The 24,154-nt window shown below is 41.9% G+C and overlaps 1 protein-coding gene across 1 annotated transcript in view; it reads left to right on the forward strand.

Annotated features, from left to right (window-relative positions):
* The window catches only part of LOC120056310 (astrotactin-1-like), a 247,741-nt gene that overhangs the window by 99,702 nt on the left and 123,885 nt on the right, over positions 1 to 24,154 (forward strand). Inside the window, exons 9-11 of the mRNA XM_039004549.1 lie at positions 331 to 405; positions 4,608 to 4,745; positions 23,588 to 23,738. Of these exons, the coding sequence (XP_038860477.1) occupies positions 331 to 405; positions 4,608 to 4,745; positions 23,588 to 23,738 (364 nt within the window). The remainder of the gene's footprint in view (positions 1 to 330; positions 406 to 4,607; positions 4,746 to 23,587; positions 23,739 to 24,154) is intronic.

Below are 24,154 nucleotides of genomic sequence, written 5' to 3' on the forward strand. Positions count from 1 at the left end.
AACTAGGCAAGTCAGTTAAGAGCAAATTCTTATTTACAATGACGGCCTACCAAAAGGCAAATGGCCTCCTGCGGGGACAGGGGCTGGGATTAAAAATAAAAATGAATAAAAAAAAAATATAGGACAAAACACACATCACGACAACAGAGACAACACAACACTAAATAAAGATAGACCTAAGACAATGATTACTCATTGTTACACTCTACTTAAAGTAATAAAACATGTTTCTTTATTTAAATCAGTCATTTCATTCTTGTCTCGGAAATCAGCTTACTGGTTTTGACTGAAAATAAGTCTTATTCTCTCCTATCTCTTATTTGTCACCAGACCTTGGCCGTACACTATTTTCCAGCGTGGTTTTGATCTGGTGATGGGAGAACAACCATCTGATCGCATTTTCAGGTAAGAACTCACGGTACACATCTATTCATCCAAACACATTTTAACCAATGACCTGCCACTGGCATTGCACAAAGCATGTGTGCTGATGATTCAACCATATACGCATCAGCAATCACATCTAAGGAAGTCACTGAAACCCTTAACAAAGAGTGGCAGTCTGTTTTGGAATGGGTGGCCAGTAATAAACTGGTTGTGCACATCTCTAAAACTAAGAGCATTATATTTGGTACAAATCATTCCCTAAATTCTAGACCTCATCTGAATCTGGCAATGAATAGTGTGGCTGTTGAACAAGTTGAGGAGACTAAATTACTTGGTGTTACCTTAGATTGTAAATTGTCATGGTCAAAACATATTGATTTCATGGTTGTAAAGATGGTGACAGGTTTGTCAGTAATAAAGCGATGCTATGCTTTTTTGACACCTCACTCCACAAAGCAAGTCCTGCAGGCTCTAGTGTTATCTTATCTTGATTTTTGTCCAGTCATATGGTCAAGTGCTGCAAAGAAAGACCTAGTTAAGCTGCAGCTGGCCCAGAACCGAGCTTCACGTCTTGCTCATCATTGTAATCAGTGGGCTTATATTAATACTATACATGCCAATCTCTCTTGGGTAAGTTGAGGAAAGACTGACTGCGTCATTTCATGTTGTTATAACAAACATGAATGTGTTGGAAATTCCTAACTGTTTGCATAGTCCACTTACACACAGCACTGACACACACACTTACCCCACCAGACATGCCACCAGGGGTCTTTTCACAGTACCCAGGTCCAGAACAAATTCAAGGAAACGTACAGTATTATACAGAGCATGAGTGCATGGAACTCCCTTCAATCTTATATAGTGCACGTGAACAGCAAACCTGGTTTCAAAAAACAAATATAGCCACACCTCACGGCACAATGCCTCTCCCCCATGTGACCTACTTGTGTGTATGTCCTGACATGTACAGTATGTGTAACTGATAGATACACACACACACACACACACACACACACACACACACACACACACACACACACACACACACACACACACACACACACACTACATGTTAATGTTTTGAAATGAATGAAGTACATTTAGTCTGTAATGTATTTTTCGTTATGTGTCAGACCCCAGAAAGACTAGCTTTTGCCATTGCTAATGGGGATCTTAATACGTCAAATAAAAAATAAGTAACCCTTTTTAAAACAGCATGAAATTGAGTTGACCCGTTGGAAGGCAGTAACTTTTTTTTACAATATGAAAAGTTTTTTCATTTGATTATGGCTGATAGTGTTTATTGGATATTGCACAACACGGCAGATTATCCCTTTTGAAGATGGTATAGAAAGAAGTGAAAGCTTATCGAGTAGATTTTATACTATAAGAAAAAAAGAGTGTGTTCCTATTCTGTCTAACAACATTTCAGGACATACTTTCTAAGTTTTTTTTATATTATGTTCCATTAGAAAACACCAAAGTTCCAATCTTGTCTTAGTTGAAGCTGAGTTAGGTTGTTCTTTTAACGGCATGAAAGAATTGTATCACTCTGTACATGATAAATAAGTAATGTTCACAAAAAAGCAGTATTTCATTTTGTACCATTTGAGCTCTACATGGGGTATGTTTACAAAGAGAATTATCTTAAATCATGGGATTTGTTAATTCTTTAAAAACAAATTCCCTGATCGGGTAATACAATTGATTCTGTTTTATGTGTAAGGCATAACACTGATTTTAATAGTTTAACTACATGCACACACAGCTCTGAAATGAGAGTTTCAGTTTAGTTCTCTAGTTAAAGTTTGTCGGATTACTTTTGTGTACGTACATTTGATCCTTGCATGAAATGTGTAATAAATTTGAAATGTTATATATATCTTGTTCTGTTGTCGTATGCCCAGTGGAATTAATGAGAATGCGCAATTTTTTTGAAAAACATGCAACCTCACGAAACCACAGAAAAAGTTTGAATTTGTTGTTACAGCAATGCTGAGGCCTGTTTCGTAAGATATCACACAATGTTCTTGGTCGATAGAAAGTCAACATTTGCATTCTATGATATAAACCATCACAGTTGTTTTCTAATTTATTTTACAATTGAGTACAGAGAAAGACTGGGGACGTGGGAGGGAAAACCCTTATCAATGATATGCCTCTTGTTTTGTATATATACAATATCTAGATGCCTCCTCATAAGCCAAGGACACAACAACAATACTGATTATGCTGCTTGACACTGCTCTCAACAAAGAACAGTTTACATCCCAAATGGCACCCCATTCCTTATACAGTGCACTGCTTTTGACCATGGCCCATAGGGCTCTTATCTAGATGCTAGAGTCTAGCATCTAGATAAGTAACTTGTTAGAGTTCGATTAGTTGAATCCATTTGCAAGCTGTCACAGTGCCTGGGCAGGGCTTGGGCAGAAACTAGATCAAGTACAGGAAGAAAATAAACTGCTTGAGTTTATATCGCAGGTCAAGTCTTTCTATCACTGTAAACACCTGCCCTGAATGGGTGGAGGGGTTCACCCTCAAAGGTTGTTTTCTCTTGTGATTCATTCCTGTGCTCACAAACTCCAGTGAGGAGTGTTCCTTGCTACTGTTCCACAAGCTTCTGTTGTTTAAGGGATTTCTTGTTGATAGCCTGCAGTTTCATATGGGCATCATTGTCACGGCTTTCGTCTGGTGAAGGAGAATAGGACCAAGGTGCAGTGTGGTAAGTGTTCATTTTAATAAACAAAATAAACTGAACACTGAAATTACAAAAATAATAAAGAGAGAAAACGAAACAGTTCTGTAAGGAATACGCACAAAACAGAAAACAATCACCCACAACCAAAATGGGGAAAACAGGCTACCTAAGTATGATTCTCAATCAGAGACAACGATCGACAGCTGCCTCTGATTGAGAACCATACCAGGCCAAACACAGAAATGGAAAACATAGAAAAACAACATAGAATGCCCACCCCAACTCATGCTCTGACCAAACCAAAATAAAGACATAAAAAAGGAACTATGGTCAGAACGTGACAATCATCCCATACTGTACCACAAAGAAAATGCATATTTCCTCTGGATAAGGAGAGAGTCTTATGGGGCTGTAGCAATGACTTACAGGGAAATAATAGGATAATAATACTGTTTTAATAGACTTGCCTGTCTGCCCATAATCACTTGGAAGAATCCAGTGCATGATATTAAATGGTAGGACTGAGAGAGTTTGATTCATATAACACTACAGTTGGAACAGAGGAGGTAATTGGAGGGACATAATTAAAGCTCTCTCTTACAGCGGGTTTAATCATTCCCTTCCTAAAGTGACTAGTAATGCATGCAGTGCTTGTGATCTGGTGGCCTTTTCCTATGCTAAGTTAGCATTTTTTTTGATTCCAATTGCACAATGTGAAATGCAAAATATGCTAAGTCTGCAAAAATGTCCATTAACCATTTTAATCAACAAGTCAATTTTTTTTGTGCTACGATGATGCATGCATAATATATAAGAAATGATACAACTGTATTTGGTGTCAAATAGACGAACACCTTCTTTCAGACATAATGTACATCTTTATGCAGGTGTGACTCATAAACAGTTTGACTTTGAGATTCATGTTGAAGCCTTATAGAACAAAAAGCCTTATAGAACAAAAATAAGTTGATGCTGGATAGTAAACAATGTAAACAACAGTAAACAACAGTAAGTTCAAGGGTAGATCAAGAATCCCCCTAGAATACAGTACTTGGTCCAGACTCTTGTAATAGATGATGTGCCAGAAAAAACATCACATGCTACTCCTCAGTCCAATCAACCTTTAGTTTAAATTAGTGTAAAAGGTTTTTGAAGATAACGGAGGATATACTTGTGATTATCCAGAGAGATACAAATGCTGAAAGCATCCAAAGTCTCCAAGGCTACTATGGGCAGCAGGCAATCCTTGGATTTATTGTATTTCCCTGTGGTAAAGCAAGCACAGATGTTCCCCACACTGATCTTCTGAGCTACAGTACCACTCAACAAGGCACCAGAAGACCTGGACATTTGCATATTTCAGACAAACAGGCATTAGCAAAGTGGCAGAAACCCAAGTTTAAAAAAAAAAACTAAATGAAGTGGACAAAGTGGGCAATGTTCTTTCAAAATATACTTTGCTGCACTTTTCCCACTTTGTTTCCAATGTCAAAATCCTTGTATTCTTCCTCTTTAGGTTCACATACACATTGGGGGAAGGGATGTGGTTACCATTGAGTAAAAGCTTTGTCATTCCACCTGCTGAGCTGGCAATCAACCCATCAGCCAAGTGCAAGACTGATATGACTGTCATGGAAGATGCTGTGGATGTGAGGTGAGAGATTCAACTATTCCATATGTGTTTAATGAGATACTGTACGTTTTATAAGGCGTGATGATATTAGCTATGAAGAAAATAATATCTTGAGGCTACATACCAGTATTTTCATTCCATTATAATCATCATTGAGTATCCTCTGTATTGAAAGCATTTTGATTCCCAATACACTCTTCTGGAGAATGTAGCACTCATTATAAGGTTGATGTCAGACATTGCAAGTGTTTCATTGATCATGATTTTAAAGAGTAATGGAACACTAAAATTGAGCAAGAAATCAATAAGCGAGCAGCAAAAACAAAACTAATTTGGCAATGTAATACCAGAAAACATTGAATTGTTAAATGGTTCAGAACACCTCCAAAGGAAATGTACTCCTTGCACATAGATATTTTTTGAAGTGCAGAAAAAACATACCCAAAATGATATTTTACAAACTTCAACAAATGCAGCTTTCAAGCTATTTAGCCATAAACCTGATTGCATTCATTACGTTTGGGTAGTTTCATTATACAAATGGCATTTGTAGAAAAGTATTTTTGTTAAAATGTGGGAAACACAAAATATAGTCACTGAGTATGCAAGGCATTTTTATTGCAATTTCACCTGGCTGCTCTTGATGAATCCGTTGAAAAGGTTTCGCTTCACACATCCACCATTTGCTGAGTTCAAAGTTATCCTTGTATCAGAGCTTTGAAATCCTTCCAGTAGATGGTCTTAACTGAGTCCTTGGCCTGCCTTAGTTGCTCTTGGTAAACATTTGCTTCTATCGTTTTTTAATGATACGTATTTTATTAGGATTCTTCACTTGAAAATGTCACATATTCTTGTAACATAGGCTCACAACATCAGATATACTGTAGGTACAAAAATGAGATTATACAGCTGCATGATGTTTGGGTCTATAGTTTTTAGCTATTCAGTCTGGCACAGGTATGGCATACTGTATATTAGCGTTTTAGGGATTAATCAGATGAAATGTCCACCTTCTCGTCTCAGTCATCTTGTAACTGTTTTAAACCTGATGGAATGTCCTATCCTGTTGAATTATTTTATATATTTTTCAGTTTAAAGATGCATCTGTTGAAGATTCATTCTCAGGCGGTCAACTGGGCATGATTTGGTGTAGAAAAGCTCTGATATCAGGGGGAACAGTCAAGATTTGCATGCTCCTGATTTCATCAATTACATATTATTCACAAACAACACAATTTCAAAATCAGTAACGATTGATAAAATCACATCAGTACATCCAAGCAGACCTTTTATTGAGTGATCATGGAACTGGGCTGTAGATTAGTTGGAAGATTAATTTTTAGCTTTAATACCATTAGCAAAAGGGCAGATTATCCTTTGATTAATTTTGTCTTTTAAAGAAGTTGATTAATCTTTAGACATTTGAATTATTCTCTGTGAAGCACTGAAATAGTTAGGAGTCTCTTTTTTCCCAGCTGAGATCAGAATAGTTAATGATGTAGCCTATAGCAGCTCCACATTTGTGCAACAGGCCAAATATAAGTGACTGGATACAACAAAAACACATTACTGCTCATGTCAAACAAACAATGAATATAATTGTGATACTGTGTATCCATTAAGTATTGCAGTAGACTACCACAGTCCTCTTTCTCCTAGTGCACCTTCTGTGTGTACATCTACCTTTTTACTGGAATTATGTGTACTATTCTCCCATATTATATCACTTTATACCCTACTTGTTTCCTGTATTTTTCTATTATATTTATCATTTGGCATCTTTTTTTGAAAACTGAGTAAATAACTCCATGTCTTGTGATTGATGATGTGATGAATGCTCGAGTTGGGTGCCCCCAGGGCGGTAGCACACACCGCAGCTACCTACCACCTCTAGATGCTTCTGATTTACTCAGCTTTGGAGCTGTGTGATCCCTCTGAGGCCTTGTTTGATAATCATTTGTCACCACGTCTTGCTCACTGGCAGGAACACAAAGAAGAAAAGCCTCTGGGCCTTGTTTCCCAGACGCGATGGAACTTAAGCATTACGATGATCGTACCAGATTAATTGTTATTTACGTGCCAAATTTTTACGTGCTTCCCAAACGAGCACGTAGAGTGAACCTATAAGAGCAACAGCTAAAAGCGTTGTTGAGGGTGTGTTCGGTTTTTAACATGATCCCGTTGGGGGAGTTGTCCAGTTTCCTGGTGCTGAAATCAATGCCAGTTGTCATAAGCAAAGATGACTAATAACCCACATTTAATTTGAAACGTAGGCTAGGCCTATACAATTCGCAAACTATTTTTTAGTGAAAACAAATTGCAATAATCCACAAACTAACCATTTTTGTCATGTAATGATCATTGATTTGAAGATTTGAACCCTGTTTGTCATTCCTCCACAGTGCTTTAGCACACTGCACCACAATATAATAATAATAATTTATTCAACTTTTCTAGAGCTATTCATTACATAAAGAAATCTCAAAGCGCTGTAAAGCAACAACAAAAAAACAAGCAATTTAAAACAGCAACATAATTAATCCAAATGAGTAGATTGACGGTCAAGAGACTAAAGGTTGAGAAAGTTCATGGCTTGATTGAGGTCAGCGGAGGGAGGAGGAGGTCAAAGGGGAGAGCCGGGAGCAGACAGGCAGCACATTGTCAACACGGTGTCTCGCCATCCACGCTGTCTGTGGCTTCGTAGTAGGACTTAGTCAAATGAAGTTGGAGTTCCGTACTAGCCACTGGACTAGTAGCTAGCTACTATTCACTACTACCAATATGCAGCACCCACTTGGGTGATACTACGGCAGTCACAAGGTGCCAGAAAGCACACCACACTTCAATAGTAGTTCAGGAGTATCCTTATAACTTGGTCAACTTTCATCTCTCTACACGTGCTTCTCTCCATCCTCAACCTCCGGACAATAGGCATAATCAACTCAAAACATTGCATGCTTGCCAGCTAATATTAGCTAGCTAGCTAGCCAAAAAGCAACATCCAACTTCAGTCTTGAAACTGTGCTGCATTCAAACTATTCCAACAATATTAAGCTAAATCAATAGTTCAATATGGAAAAATGCTATACATTTTGGATTTATTACAAAGAATGTACAGGATCTCTCTGTCTAGGAGACCTCACACTGGCATGGCCTGTCTCAGATCATTTTCTTTTATCCTACAAATACATACAGCAACAAGCCCTCACCTGCACACATTTTGGTTTTTAATTTAAAAAATCATTTTCGGAGGCAGTGGTAATCCCCAAGGACCTGGAGGAAACTCCCCACAGGCTGTTAGAAGCTGCACCTCAGCACTCAGTGAAAAGTTGCAGCGGGTTGATCGGCTGATTGAGGGAGACACAAGGTCGAGCAATCTGTGTATCTCCTCTTGTGGGAGCCTGCATTTTGAAAGATAGCCCCATTATTGTGAGATTCGGCAACGGCCTCAGGTTGATGCGAATATGCACATTAAGACATTAACAGTGCCCCTTCACTTTTTCCATATTTTGTTACGTACAGTAATAGCCTTATTATAAAATGTATTAAATGTTTTTTTTCCTCATCAATCTACATAATACCTCATCATTTTTGCCAATGTATATAAAAAAACTGAAATATCACAATTACATAAGTATTCAGACACTTTACTAAGTACTTTGTTGAAGCACCGTTGGCAGCGATTACAGCCTTGAGTTTTCCTATGGTAGGACGCAACAAGCTTGGCACACCTGTATTTGGTGTCAGGTTGGATGGGGAGCATCACTGCACAGGTATTTTCAACTCTCTCCAGAGATGTTTGATCAGGTTCAAGTCCGGGCTCTAGCTGGGCCACTCAAAGACATTCAGAGACTTATCCCGAAGCCACTCCTGCGATGTCTTGGCTGTGTGCTTAGGGTCGTTGTCCTGTTGAAAGGTGAACCTTCGTCTGAGGTCCTGAGTGCTCTGGAACAGGTTTTCATCAAGGATCTCTCTGTACTTTGCTTCATTCATCTTTCCCTCTGTCCTGACTAGTGTCCCAGTCCCTGCCTCTGAAAAACATCCCCACTTCATGATGCTGCCATCACCATGCTTCATCGTAGGGATGGTATTGGCCAGGTGATGAGCGGTGCCTGGTTTCGTCTAGACGTGACGCTTGGCATTCAGGCCAAAGAGTTCAATGTTGGTTTCATCAGACCAGAGAATCTTGTTTCTCATGGTCTGAGAGTCCTTTAGGTGCCTTTTGGCAAACCCCCAAGCGGGCTGTCATGTGCATTTTACTGAGGAGTGGCTTTTGTCTGGCTACTCTACCATAAAGGCCTGATTGGTGGAGTGCTGCAGAGACGATTGTCCTTCTGGAAGGTTCTCCCATCTCCACAGAGGAACTCTGGAGCTCTGTCAGAGTGACCATCGGATTCTTGGTCACCTCCCTGACCAAGGCCTCAACGGACAATTCCTTTGAACTCTTGGCTTGGTTTTTGCTCTGACATGCACTGTCAACTGTGGGACCTTATATAGACAGGTGTGTGCCTTTCCAAATCATGTCCATTCAATTGAATTTACCACAGGTGGATTCTACAATAAAGTTGTAGAAACATCTCATAGATGATTCATGGAAACAGGATGCACCTGAGCTCAATTTCGAGTCTCATAGCAAAGGGCCTGAATACTTATGTAAATACGGTATTTTTGTTCTTTATTTATTTATAAATTTGCAAACATTTCTAAAAACCTGTTTTCGCTTTGTCATTATGGGGTATTGTGTGTAGATACGATGAGGAAAAACATTTATTTAATCCATTTTAGAATAAGACTGTAACGTAACAAAATGTGAAAAAAGTGACATTTTACAAATTGATATTTTAAATGTCACATTACCCAAATGAAACAGATATTATTGTATAATCATTCACACAAAACACTTATAAATTGTTTTAGAAAGATATATTGTGAGGTAAAAAATAAGCTTAATGATGCACTTTGGCTGCTCTATGGGTGGTCGGGATCACTCATAGATGTGCAAAGGTTTTTAAGAGCCACTTTACTAACAAAGGCTCTGGGAAACACCTCAGCTACTAAAGATACATTTTAGATGGTTCTAATGATGATCTTAACACTACGGAGGCACTGGGAAACAAGGCCAAGATCTAAAAGTGTCTGTGCCTTATTTCCTTGACTTCATAAAAAAGAGATGTAGCAAGATCTTTCATTTTAAAGAGCTTGTATCTTTACTTTTCTTAAACACAGTTTTTCATTAATGTTGTGTTTCAAAGGGTCAGCGTTGGACTTTCTCCCCTCATTTAATTAACCATTTAGATAGTTTGATTTAGTTACTCACTTCTACTCCTTGTTATCTTGCTATCCTATATAGCAGTGGTTCCCAAACTTTTTATAGTCCTGTACCCCTTCAAACATTCAACCTCCAGCTGCGTACCCCCTCTAGCACCAAGGTCAGCGCACTCTCAAATGTTGTTTTTTGCCATCATTGTAAGACTGCCACACACACACTATACGATACATTTATTAAACATAAGAATTAGTGTGAGTTTTTGTCACAACCCGGCTCGTGGGAAGTGACAAAGAGCTCTTATAGGACCAGGGCACAAATAATAATATAATAATAATCAATAATTTTGCTCTTTATTTAGCCATCTTACATATAAAACCTTATTTGTTCATAAAAATTGTGAATAACTCACCACAGGTTAATGAGAAGGGTGTACTTGAAAGGATGCACATAGCTCTGCAATGTTGGGCTGTATTGGAGAGAGTCTCAGTCTTAAATCATTTCCCACACATAGTCTGTGCCTGTATTTCGTTTTCATGCTAGCGAGGGCCGAGAATCTACTCTCACATAGGTACGTGGTTGCAAAGGGCATCCGTGTCTTAACAGCATGATTTGCCAAGGCAAGAAACTCTCAGCTCAGCCCTATCCAGAAATCTGGCAGTGGAATCTGGTTAAATTAAATTTTCACAGAACCGCTTGTTGCAATTTCGATGAGGCTCTCTTGTTCAGATATCGGTAAGTGGACTGGAGGCAAGCCATGAAAGGCATAACGAATCCAGTTGTTTGTGTCGTTCGTTTCGGGAAAGTACCTGCGTAATTGCGCACCCAGCTCACTCAGGGGCTTCGCTATATCACATTTGACATTATCCGTAAGCTTGAGTTAATTTGCAAACAAAAAATCATACAATGATGGAAAGACCTTGTTAATGCAGACATAAAAGAGCTCCAACTTCTTAATCATAGCCTCAATTTTGTCCTACACATTGAATATAGTTGTGGAGAGTCCCTGTAATCCTAGATTACGATCATTCAGGCGAGAAAAAACATCACCCAGATAGGCCAGTCGTGTGAGAAACTCGTCATCATGCAAGCGGTAAGACAAGTGAAAATTATGGTTAGTAAGCTCTTCTCTCAATTAAAAAAAATGTGTCAATACTTTGCCCCTTGATAACAATAACTTATGTATGTTGTAAGTGTTACATGGTTGCTGCCCATATCATTGAATAATGCAGAAAATACACAAGAGTTCAGGGGCCTTGCTTTAACAAAGATAACCATTTTCACTGTAGTGTCCAAAACGTCTTTCAAGCTGTCAGGCATTCCCTTGGCAGTAGGAGCCCCTTGGTGGATGCTGCAGTGTACCCAAATGACGTCGGGAGCAACTGCTTGCATTTGCATTACCACTCCAGTATGTCTCCCTGTCATGGCTTTTGCGCCATCAGTACAGATACCAACACATCTTGACCACCAAAGTCCATTTGATGTCACAAAGCTGTCCAGTACTTTACAAATATTTTCTCATATTGTCCTGGTTTCCAGAAGAGGATTTCTTACTTAATTGACCCCCCATAAACATAATGGACATATACCAGGAGCTGTGCCAGGCCCGCCACGTCTGTTGACTCATCCAGCTGTAACGCATATAAATCACTGCCTTGTATGCGAAGCAGTGATTGTTTCAAAACATCTCCTGCCATGTCACTGATGCATCGTGAAACAGTGTTGTTTGATGAAGGCATTGTCTGTATAGTTTTTTTGGCCTTTTCCCCCAGCATTGTCCCAGCCATATCCACAGCAGCATGAAGAATGAAGTCCTCCACAATAGTATGAGGTTTGCCTGTTCTGAATGTTAATTATCTGAACAGGCTACCTGTATTTGACATTGTGTTGTTATTTTGCTGAACACTATAGGGTTAAAAAAGAAATGGGCGGTGAAACGAGGCTACTCAGGCGAGAAAATTTATGTATAGCCCCGTTGGAAAATATAAATGTACTGTTTGAAAATGTGAAGAAAAAACGATAAAAAAAATGTGAATCACATTTTTGGGGGGCGTACCCCCGATGGCATTGCGGTACGCGTTCCCCGGTTTGGTAATACATGCTATTTGGCAACAGAAATAAGAGGTTAAGTTTTGTTCGTTTTACTGAACAACATGTATATTTTTTATGATTGTATTTTACTTTTCATGTATTTTAATGTGTACAGTGGTTCCTCCTTTAAAAGTTTCGTCATTCTGTGGCACACCTTGCGGGCTGCTGCAGCATTCTGTGGCACGTTGTGTAGTTTAACGTGTATATTGTATTTTGATGTGTATTGTTATCTGTAGCAATTTTAGCATGTAAATCATGGTAGGGCAAACTCAACCAATTTTTTTTAGATGCATGCCAGCAAAGTCGCTACACAACAAAACACTAAACAATACATTGATTGCACTAAAATGGTGACCAACGGTGCCCACAAACTGTTAGGACCTACATAAAGCTGTCCTGACTGCGGAGCTTTCCTTTCAGTACCATGGAGTGAATCCTTACCACCGCTACACCTGGCTATCAGCGGGGCCTTGTCTGGCAGCGAAAGAGTTCATTCAGCCTCATTTACTGCCTTTTTAAAAAATAATATCTGGTAGGGCTGACTTGCTTAAACAAATATGGTTTCTACTGACTCCTTGTGGATTTGTGTAAGTCGATAAGAATTTTCCTTCAATAATAACGAATGCCGTCATGAATTTTACATTTCTAACCATGCGCAAAAAGTAAATTCATAATGTTTGTTCTTATATCATTAACACTTATCTCTAAGTACTGTATAAGCAAGTGCAAGCAAACGATCTGCGACGAGGTAGGCCTATTCGTTCAGCTTTGAAATTGGACAGACAGAAATTCAGATAGATGTTAGTTCAGCTAAATTCAGCAAGATGTCGAGGCCTTAATGTTAATCTTCTTTAAGTTACCACAGAGAGAGAGAGAGACGCAGTTAGCCTACCAATTGAAGTATTTTAGGCCTATGTGGTCTAAAAAGGATGGAAAATTTAATCACTAGCATCCACTTTTATAGACAAAATTCCAATGCACAGACAACGCATTTCGCAGACAAAACAACCCTTGCAATATCAACTAGAATTACATGGGTCTATTACTGAACTTTATGTAGCAAAAAAATATTTGAATGGGAAGAGACTTTCACTGGCAAACATGGTTATGGACCCAACAACATTATATAGTATCCCCTCCTCATGAAGAAAAGCACATGAGCTAATACAAGTAAGTAAACAAAACAATGAAATGCATCATTACAACATTCTCTAAAATTATGAATAAGATACTAATGAGATAGACCTATATAAGCAATATAACAATTGAGATGTACAAACTATGGCATAAGGGAACAATTAGTGGATAAGAGGCTAGCCGTAAATTCAATAAAGACATTAATGAGTGAGCTAAGATGTCACGCTTGTTGAAATGAGTGGACCAAGGCGCAGCGTGCGTAGAGTTCCACATTATATTTAATAGTGAAACTTACAACAAAGAATTTAACAAACATGCAGTATTGCAGTGCTCAAGGCAACTATACAAAAACAAGATCCCACAAACAACAGGTGGGAAAAGGCTGCCTAAATATGATCCCCAATCAGAGACAACGACAGACAGCTGCCTCTGATTGGGAACCATACCAGGCCAACAAAGAAATAGAAAACATAGATTGCCCACCCTAGTCACACTCTCACCTAACTAAATAGAGAATTAAAAGGATCTCTAAGGTCAGGGCGTGACATAAGACTTACGTAGTGTGCCGTTCTTACAATATTCTTCCTGTACACCAAGTCAGAACCCTAGGATAAATAACGGGGGCATAAAAGCAGACAATGTTTGATAATGACATTTCTCTAAAACAGACTGTAGACTATGTGTGCACCACCAAGTCAGAACAGTACGCTATGTTCTGAGGGGGAGAGGAACCACATTCTAAGGTTGAGACACATGGGCTATTAACAGCTTACTACACAACATACTCTTAGTATTACTTTCTTAGCTACAGTATACATATCACCCTGGCATATTACATAATTTATGCAGTAGCATACAGGACATACACTATATATACAAAAGTATGTGGATAGACCAACATTGGCAGTAGAATGGCCTTACTGAAGAGCTCAGTGACTTTCAACGTGGCACAGTGGTAGGATGCCACCTTTCCAACAAGTCAGTTCATCAAATTTCTGCCCTGCTAGAGCTGCCCCGGTCAACTGTAAGTGCTGTTATTGTGATGTGGGAGCATCTAGGAGCAACAACGGCTCAGCCGCAAAGTGGTAGGCCACACAAGCTCACAGAGCGGGGCTGCCGAGTGCTGAAGTGCATAGCGCGTACATATCGCCTGTCATCGGTTGCTAAAGACTTCTTCGTCGTGAGCTTCATAAAATCGGTTTCCATGGCCGAGCAGCTACACACAAGCTTAAGATCACCATGCGCAATGCCAAGCATCGGCTGGAGTGGTGTAAAGCTTGCCACCCTTGGAATCTGGAGGAATGGAAAATCGTTCTTTGGAGTGATAAATCACGTTTCACCATCTGGCAATCCGACAGATGAATCTGTTCAGCAGATGCCAGGAGAACATTACCTGCCCGAATGCATAGTGCCAACTGTAAAGTTTGGTGGAGGAGGAATAATGATGTGGGGGTGTTTTTCATGGTTCGGGCTAGGCCCCTTAGCTCCAGTGAAGGAAAATCTTCTCTGTACTTCCGCATTCAACAACCCGGTCGCATTCCGCTTCGCTCCACAGGTAGTATCACATTTCACTTCATTTCATTACAGTACAACGGTTTGATTTGTTTGATCTTAGCTAGCTACATAGCCGTCTTTGTATCAAAGATAATTGTGTAGTTTAGAGCGATTTTCTAGGTTAGCTAGCCAGCTATTTTCGTCCTTTTAACGTAACGTAACGTAATCAACACTGCTAGCTAGCCAGCTAGCCACCGAATAGCAGCACTGTAGAATCTATTACATTCAACAGAACAACGGAACGACTTGATTAGTGTAGTGTTAGCTAGCTACACAGTTGTCTTTGCTGTCCTTGCTGTCCTTGTATCTAAGACAACTGTGGAGTCTAGAGTAATTTTCGGTTAGCTAGCCAGCTATTTTCGTCCGCCGCGCTGCCGTTCCCCTACCTAGTCAATACTGCTAGTCAACACTGCTAACACTGCTAACACTGCTAGCTAGCCAACTTCTACCGAATAGCAGCACTGTAGAAACTATTACATTACAACGGAACGATTTGATTAGTGTAGTGTTAGCTGGCTAGTGTTAGCTAGCTACATAGTTGTCTTTGCTGTCCTTGTATCTAGGACAATTGTGTAGTTAGACTAATTATCTGGCCAGTTACCGAGGTTACCTAGCCAGCTATCGAGGTTACCTAGCCAGCTACACCTTCAAACAAAGTCAACAACGCAGCCACTGCTAGCCAGCCTACTCCAGCAGTACTGTATCATTTTAATCATTTTAGTCAATAAGATTTTTGCAACGTAAGCTTAACTTTCTGAACATTCGAGACGTGTAGTCCACTTGTCATTCCAATCTCCTTTGCATTAGCGTAGCCTCTTCTGTAGCCTGTCAACTATGTGTCTGTCTATCCCTGTTCTCTCCTCTCTGCACAGACCATACAAACGCTTCACACCGCGTGGCCGCGGCCACCCTAACCTGGTGGTCCCAGCCCGCACGACCCACGTGGAGTTCCAGGTCTCCGGTAGCCTCTGGAACTGCCGATCTGCGGCCAACAAGGCAGAGTTCATCTCAGCCTATGCTTCCCTCCAGTCCCTCGACTTCTTGGCACTGACGGAAACATGGATCACCACAGATAACACTGCTACTCCTACTGCTCTCTCTTCGTCTGCCCACGTGTTCTCGCACACCCCGAGAGCTTCTGGTCAGCGGGGTGGTGGCACCGGGATCCTCATCTCTCCCAAGTGGTCATTCTCTCTTTCTCCCCTTACCCATCTGTCTATCGCCTCCTTTGAATTCCATGCTGTCACAGTTACCAGCCCTTTCAAGCTTAACATCCTTATCATTTATCGCCCTCCAGGTTCCCTCGGAGAGTTCATCAATGAGCTTGATGCCTTGATAAGCTCCTTTCCTGAGGACGGCTCACCTCTCACAGTTCTGGGTGACTTTAACCTCCCCACGTCTACCTTTGACTCATTCCTCTCTGCCTCCTTCTTTCCACTCCTCTCCTCTTTTGACCTCACCCTCTCACCTTCCCCCCCTACTCACAAGGCAGGCAATACGCTTGACCTCATCTTTACTAGATGCTGTTCTTCCACTAACCTCATTGCAACTCCCCTCCAAGTCTCCGACCACTACCTTGTATCCTTTTCCCTCTCGCTCTCATCCAACACTTCCCACACTGCCCCTACTCGGATGGTATCGCGCCGTCCCAACCTTCGCTCTCTCTCCCCCGCTACTCTCTCCTCTTCCATCCTATCATCTCTTCCCTCTGCTCAAACCTTCTCCAACCTATCTCCTGATTCTGCCTCCTCAACCCTCCTCTCCTCCCTTTCTGCATCCTTTGACTCTCTATGTCCCCTATCCTCCAGGCCGGCTCGGTCCTCCCCTCCCGCTCCGTGGCTCGACGACTCATTGCGAGCTCACAGAACAGGGCTCCGGGCAGCCGAGCGGAAATGGAGGAAAACTCGCCTCCCTGCGGACCTGGCATCCTTTCACTCCCTCCTCTCTACATTTTCCTCTTCTGTCTCTGCTGCTAAAGCCACTTTCTACCACTCCAAATTCCAAGCATCTGCCTCTAACCCTAGGAAGCTCTTTGCCACCTTCTCCTCCCTCCTGAATCCTCCTCCCCCTCCCCCCCCTCCTCCCTCTCTGCAGATGACTTCGTCAACCATTTTGAAAAGAAGGTCGACGACATCCGATCCTCGTTTGCTAAGTCAAACGACACCGCTGGTTCTGCTCACACTGCCCTACCCTGTGCTCTGACCTCTTTCTCCCCTCTCTCTCCAGATGAAATCTCGCGTCTTGTGACGGCCGGCCGCCCAACAACCTGCCCGCTTGACCCTATCCCCTCCTCTCTTCTCCAGACCATCTCCGGAGACCTTCTCCCTTACCTCACCTCGCTCATCAACTCATCCTTGACCGCTGGCTACGTCCCTTCCGTCTTCAAGAGAGCGAGAGTTGCACCCCTTCTGAAAAAACCTACACTCGATCCCTCCGATGTCAACAACTACAGACCAGTATCCCTTCTTTCTTTTCTCTCCAAAACTCTTGAACGTGCCGTCCTTGGCCAGCTCTCCTGCTATCTCTCTCAAAATGACCTTCTTGATCCAAATCAGTCAGGTTTCAAGACTAGTCATTCAACTGAGACTGCTCTTCTCTGTATCACGGAGGCGCTCCGCACTGCTAAAGCTAACTCTCTCTCCTCTGCTCTCATCCTTCTAGACCTATCGGCTGCCTTCGATACTGTGAACCATCAGATCCTCCTCTCCACCCTCTCCGAGTTGGGCATCTCCGGCGCGGCCCACGCTTGGATTGCGTCCTACCTGACAGGTCGCTCCTACCAGGTGGCGTGGCGAGAATCTGTCTCCTCACCACGTGCTCTCACCACTGGTGTCCCCCAGGGCTCTGTTCTAGGCCCTCTCCTATTCTCGCTATACACCAAGTCACTTGGCTCTGTCATAACCTCACATGGTCTCTCCTATCATTGCTATGCAGACGACACACAATTAATCTTCTCCTTTCCCCCTTCTGATGACCAGGTGGCGAATCGCATCTCTGCATGTCTGGCAGACATATCAGTGTGGATGACGGATCACCACCTCAAGCTGAACCTCGGCAAGACGGAGCTGCTCTTCCTCCCGGGGAAGGACTGCCCGTTCCATGATCTCGCCATCACGGTTGACAACTCCATTGTGTCCTCCTCCCAGAGCGCTAAGAACCTTGGCGTGATCCTGGACAACACCCTGTCGTTCTCAACTAACATCAAGGCGGTGGCCCGTTCCTGTAGGTTCATGCTCTACAACATCCGCAGAGTACGACCCTGCCTCACACAGGAAGCGGCGCAGGTCCTAATCCAGGCACTTGTCATCTCCCGTCTGGATTACTGCAACTCGCTGTTGGCTGGGCTCCCTGCCTGTGCCATTAAACCCCTACAACTCATCCAGAACGCCGCAGCCCGTCTGGTGTTCAACCTTCCCAAGTTCTCTCACGTCACCCCGCTCCTCCGCTCTCTCCACTGGCTTCCAGTTGAAGCTCGCATCCGCTACAAGACCATGGTGCTTGCCTACGGAGCTGTGAGGGGAACGGCACCTCAGTACCTTCAGGCTCTGATCAGGCCCTACACCCAAACAAGGGCACTGCATTCATCCACCTCTGGCCTGCACGCCTCCCTACCACTGAGGAAGTACAGTTCCCGCTCAGCCCAGTCAAAACTGTTCGCTGCTCTGGCACCCCAATGGTGGAACAAACTCCCTCACGACGCCAGGACAGCGGAGTCAATCACCACCTTCCGGAGACACCTGAAACCCCACCTCTTTAAGGAATACCTAGGATAGGATAAAGCAATCCTTCTGACCCCCCCCCCCCCCCCCCCCCTTAAAAGATTTAGATGCACTATTGTAAAGTGGCTGTTCCACTGGATGTCATAAGGTGAATGCACCAATTTGTAAGTCGCTCTGGATAAGAGCGTCTGCTAAATGACTTAAATGTAAATGTAAATGTTAACGCTACAGCATGCAATGACGTTCTGTGCTTCCAAGTTTGTGGCATCAGTTTGGGGAAGGCCCTTTCCCATTTCAGAATGACAATGCCCCCATCGAACACCTTTGGGATGAATAGGAATGCATGCTGCGAGCCAGGTCTAATCGCCCAACATCAGTGGCTGACCTCAGTAATGCTCTTGTAGCTGAATGGAAGCAAGTCCCCGCCACAATGTTCCAAATTCGGTCCTTCTTGTGGGCAACCTTTGTCATCAAAGTCTGGCATTCTCTGGACTTATGATGCTTTCAAGACAACTGGGATCTCGAAGAAAAAAACAAGGTCAATTCCTGACGTCAGTGAACTTCAGTCGGAGCTCTAGAAAGAGACCCGAGTTCCCGACTTGTAATTCCGAGTTGGATGACCGTTCAAAACGTATTTTCCCTGTCGAAGCTCGTTTTCTTCAGTTTCCAGTTGTCTTGAAAGCACTGAAGTCTGAGATTTTCCAAATCCGAGTTTCCAGTTGTTTTGAATGCAGCAGAAGTCATACTGGATTGACAGCATGGCCAATTCTACCTTTTCTGGCCCATGGTGTTGCATGTGAATGTTTATCATTTTATGCTTGTACAAGAGACCCTTTCAGACAGATGTTTTAAATATTTAAACCCAGACCTGGACCACACACCCTCTCCACCGAATAGCAGGCAGGGGAAGCAAAATAGTGATTGCTTTGCGACGCTTGCAGTTAGCCACTGATTCCTTCCAAACCACTCATTGTTGAATTTGTGATTTTACGACTTGTTGTGTAATGTTTACGTCCAATGGCCAAGGAGCACCCATACGTTTTATCTATAATTTCTCTTCACAGGACAAGGATTTCAGTAGATTGTCGACGTGATTCATGATGATGACTGCTTGACTAGCTAGCTAGCTTGCTAGCTAAGATTGTGAAAGTATGATGTTGACATGATCAGTCCAATCAAAGCTATGGTAGATATAACCTGATTTGAAATCATTTTATCTGTTGCCAATGACCTTGAGCCTTCTTGGATGGGTCCTTTTTATGTAAATCTATGGCAGCACCCAAGGGGGCTTGAACTGCCTAGCTCTCCCTGTAGATTCTGCGGCGACGTAGTGTCCTCATGAGTGACAGAACACTGAGAGCCAATCACGGTGCAACTAGAGAAGATTACCAATGCCTACGCTCTGTATATTCACTGTCTGCCTTTCCACCACAGCTAGGCTGAAACACCTGCATTTTGGAGCTGCCTTACTCAAGAAAGAGACAATTTTTCTATGTGACTTTATTATATTTGTATTATTATTGTTTGCAAACTGATATGTGACGCAAATGAATGGCAAAAGAAACCAGGCCAATTGTTATTCAATTTTTTTTGCTTAACAGGTGGGGCTCAATGACAGGGCCCTGAATGACGGGTCGCCACTGATTGTTGTGCTAAACAGGGCTCATCTGGAAAAGAGACCTTTGTCTCAGCATTGACTCAAATCAAATCAAATTGTATTCGTCACATGCGTAAAATACAACAGCTGTAGGTAGACCTTACAGTGAAATGCTTTCCTACAAGCACTTAATCAACAATGCAGTTTTAAGAAAATATCCCCCAAAAAGTAAGAGATAAGAATAACAAATAATTAAAGAGCAGCAGTAAACAACAATAGCGGGGCTATATACAGGGGGTACCGGTACAGAGTCAATGTGCGGGGGCACCAGTGTCGAGGTAATTGAGGTAATATGTACATGTAGGTAGAGTTATTAAAGTGACTATGCATAGATAACAACAGAGAGTAGCAGCAGCGTAGAAGGGGGGGGGGGGGGGTTCAATGCAAATAGTCTGGGTAGCCAATTGATTAGCTGTTCAGGAGTCTTATGGCTTGGGGGTAGAAGCTGTTTAGAAGCCTCTTGGACCTAGACTTGGTGCTCCGGTACCGCTTGCCGTGCAGTAGCAGAGAGAACAGTCTATGACTAAGGTGACTGGAGTCGTTGACAATTTTTAGGGCCTTCCTCTGACACCGCCTTGTATCGAGGTCCTGAATGGCAGGAAGCTCAGAGGAACCCTGTGTAGTGCCTTGTGGTCGGAGGCCGAGCAGTTGCCATACCAGGCAGTGATGTAACCCGTCAGGATGCTCTCGATGGTGCAGCTGTGGAACCTTTTGGGGATCTGAGGACCCATGCCAAATATTTTGTCTTGGTGTGCTTGGACCATGTTAGTTTGTTGGTGATGTGGACGCCAAGGAACTTGAAGCTCTCAATCTGCTCCACTACAGACCCGTCGATGAGAATGGGGGCGTGCTTGGTCCTCCTTTTTCTGTAGTCCACAATCATCACCTTTGTCTTGATCACGTTGAGGTAGAGATTGTTGTCCTTGCACCACACGGTTCCCTATAGGCTGTCTCACTGTTGTGTCATCAGCAAACTTAATGATGGTGTTGGAGTCATGCCTGGCCGTGCAGTCATGAGTGAACAGGGAGTACATGAGGGGACTGAGCACACACCCCTGAGGGGCCCCCGTGTTGAGGATCAGCGTGGCGGATGTGTTGTTACCTACCCTTACCACCTGGGGCGGTCTGTCAGAAAGTCCAGGATCCAGTTTGAGAGGGAGGTGTTTAGTCCCAGGGTCCTTAGCTTAGTGATGAGCTTTGAGGGCACTATGGTGTTGAACACTGAGCTATAGTCAATGAATAATATTCTCACATATGTGTTCCTTTTGTCCAGGTGTGAAAGGGCAGTGTGGAGTGCAATAGAGATGGCATAATCTGTGGATCTGTTGGTGCAGTATACAAATTGGAGTGGGTCTAGGGTTTCTGGGATAATGTTGTTGATGTGAGCCATTACCAGCCTTTTAAAGCATTTCATGGCTACAGACGTGAGTGCTATGGGTCGGTAGTCATTTAGGCAGGTTACCTTAGTGTTCTTGGGCACAGGGACTATTGTGGTCTGCTTGAAACATGTTGGTAATACAGACTCAGACAGGGAGATGTAGAAAATGTCAGTGAAGACACTTAACAGTTGGTCAGCGCATCAAAATAAAAGTTAAACCATGTAGAGCTAGCTATTCATGAATATGTAAAGTGATCTGCAGACTTGGAATCAAAATCCTCACAACATACAGTGTGTCATTCCATTTAAACTGTGACTCACTCATAAAGTATAATGGAAGGCAAATTACAGGGTAAAGAGAAGCAATTAGGCAGCCTGTATTTTTCAACGGCTAATGGCCTGAATGAATGCCTCTTCATTGTGCATTTTTTTGAATTATTAGCAGATATGACTTTCCTGTTGCTTAAAGGCCCAATGCAACCTTGTTTATATCAATATCAAATACTTTCTGGGTAACAGTTAAGTAGCTTACTGATTTCCATTCAAATGGTCAAAAATCACTTTTAACACAAAAATATTTTTCAAGCAATAATTTTGTTAGGACTGTCTGTTAGTGGTCTGAGTGGGGAGGGGGAAACTGAAAACAATCTGTTATTAGCAGAGCAGTTTGGATGTCTCTTTGTTAGTGGTCTATTAACCAATTTACTGAATGTTGATGTCACCATGGAAAGCTGAAACTCCCAACCATGCAAACCTGCTGATTAGAAGATCGTGTGTAGATTGTAACTGTCAGGAAATAACACTGATCAAATGTTTTCATACTTTGACACTTTAAGTTTCATCAGCTGTTGTACGATATGATAAAAAACAAAGGAAAATTAGATTTTTGACTGCACTGGGCCTTTAAATGTTCTTGTTAATCATATCTATAATTGAAGGTTAGGGTAAATGGTCTCATCTTTCTATGAAGAAAGTGTTCAAGTTAAAATGTGCAGTGATGTCTATTGAATACCACAAATGTAAAGTCTGGATTCAATCAAACATGCAGACTGGGAATTGTGGAACTGTGGGAGAGATCACATACAGTTATTTTGTGTACTTAATACAAAATAATGAATGCATCATAAAGGTAGCCTAAGTTCAATATAACAATTAAACCCTCCATAGTTCTTTCAAATACATCATTATCTTTGTGACCTGTTGAGTTAGTTCTCCATAAATGTATGAAGACAATACCCACAGTCAATTATAAAATAAAATTGGCTAGTTTGATAAAATCAGTGACTCTGAAAGTTAATGAAATATCAAATATGTTTGTTTCAGGCAATCTCCGAGCAAGCATTCTGGGAGTGGGTGAGGGAGCAAAGAAATACTATTTGCAAAACAAGAGAGGCCGTTCTTTCTTTCCCCTAGGCAAGGTTCATGGCAGGGTTATTATAAAAGTACTCCGTTTATCATAGATATTCCACGTCAGTAGCATAGTAATTTAGCATCTTGAAAAGAAGAATGGAATGTCCAAGCTTTGTTCTTCATCAACACCTTTTTTATTCATATGTCAATGTGATGATCTCTAATATTTGACCTTGCATGTCTGAAATATTTCACATAAGAAACAAAACAGATGGCTTGGAGCAAGATTATAGCAATAAAGGACATACCGTAAATAACATGCTTTTTATGAAACATGTCTTAGGCCCTTTGTAAAGCAGGGTTGCTTTGAATCTCAGGTTGTGGCTGCCCTGCCTCTGACTGAACGAATTTCATCATAAAATGAACAAATGAAAGATGCATTTGGATACGGAGGGCAAGCCAAGGTCAAAGAAACAATCCTGCAGGCTCTGTTCATTCATTGCTAGGCACACACTCTTAATCTGGTGATGTAACAAGTTTCTGCAAAATTGAAAGAGTGCAAGATCTTTTCTCTCATCTCTGTAAAGGACTACAATGAACCCATTTTCAATCAACAGACAATAAGCCATTTGATTGCTAGGGAACGTAATGATTTAGTGCTGTGCTGAGGGGGATGATTATAATGTTTATGTTTGTGTTTTATTTTGCCAGAGAAGAGCTGATGATCTCCTCATCGTTTGACAGTCTGGAGGTTTTACTGGACTCGTTTGGCCCGGTGCGTGACTGCTCAAAGGACAACGGTGGTTGTAGCCGAAACTTCCGCTGCATCTCTGACCGCAAGCTTGATTCCAGTGGATGTGTGGTGAGTGAGTCACTGTACTGCCTGGGGATTGCCCTCCTCTCAGAACCGCCTTTCTTTATTTCTGCTTAGCGGCCATGAAATGAACCAAGCACGTTTTAAGACATTCAACATCTGCCAATGGTTTCTACTTCCTATTAAAAAGGTGTGCTCCAATTGTTTGTTAGTGTATCACTCTTCTTTGCAACACATTATTTGTCACCTGATCCGAAAAGCTCAGGCTGTCAACGAACGGTCTTTCAAGCGAGTTAATTTCTGTTCAAGTACTGCAATACACTCAAGACATTAGTTTAAGGTGTACTTGGGTAGGTACTGTTTGTGATCCAGCATTTCTGATCAGATTCCTTTCTCAGATGACTCCCTCTAACATTTGATTGAAAGAGAAACTTTTCAAAAGTATAAAATATTACTCAAATGCT

This window comes from Salvelinus namaycush, chromosome 11 (genome assembly GCF_016432855.1).
Source record: "Salvelinus namaycush isolate Seneca chromosome 11, SaNama_1.0, whole genome shotgun sequence".
In the NCBI taxonomy this organism is placed as follows: domain Eukaryota; kingdom Metazoa; phylum Chordata; class Actinopteri; order Salmoniformes; family Salmonidae; genus Salvelinus; species Salvelinus namaycush.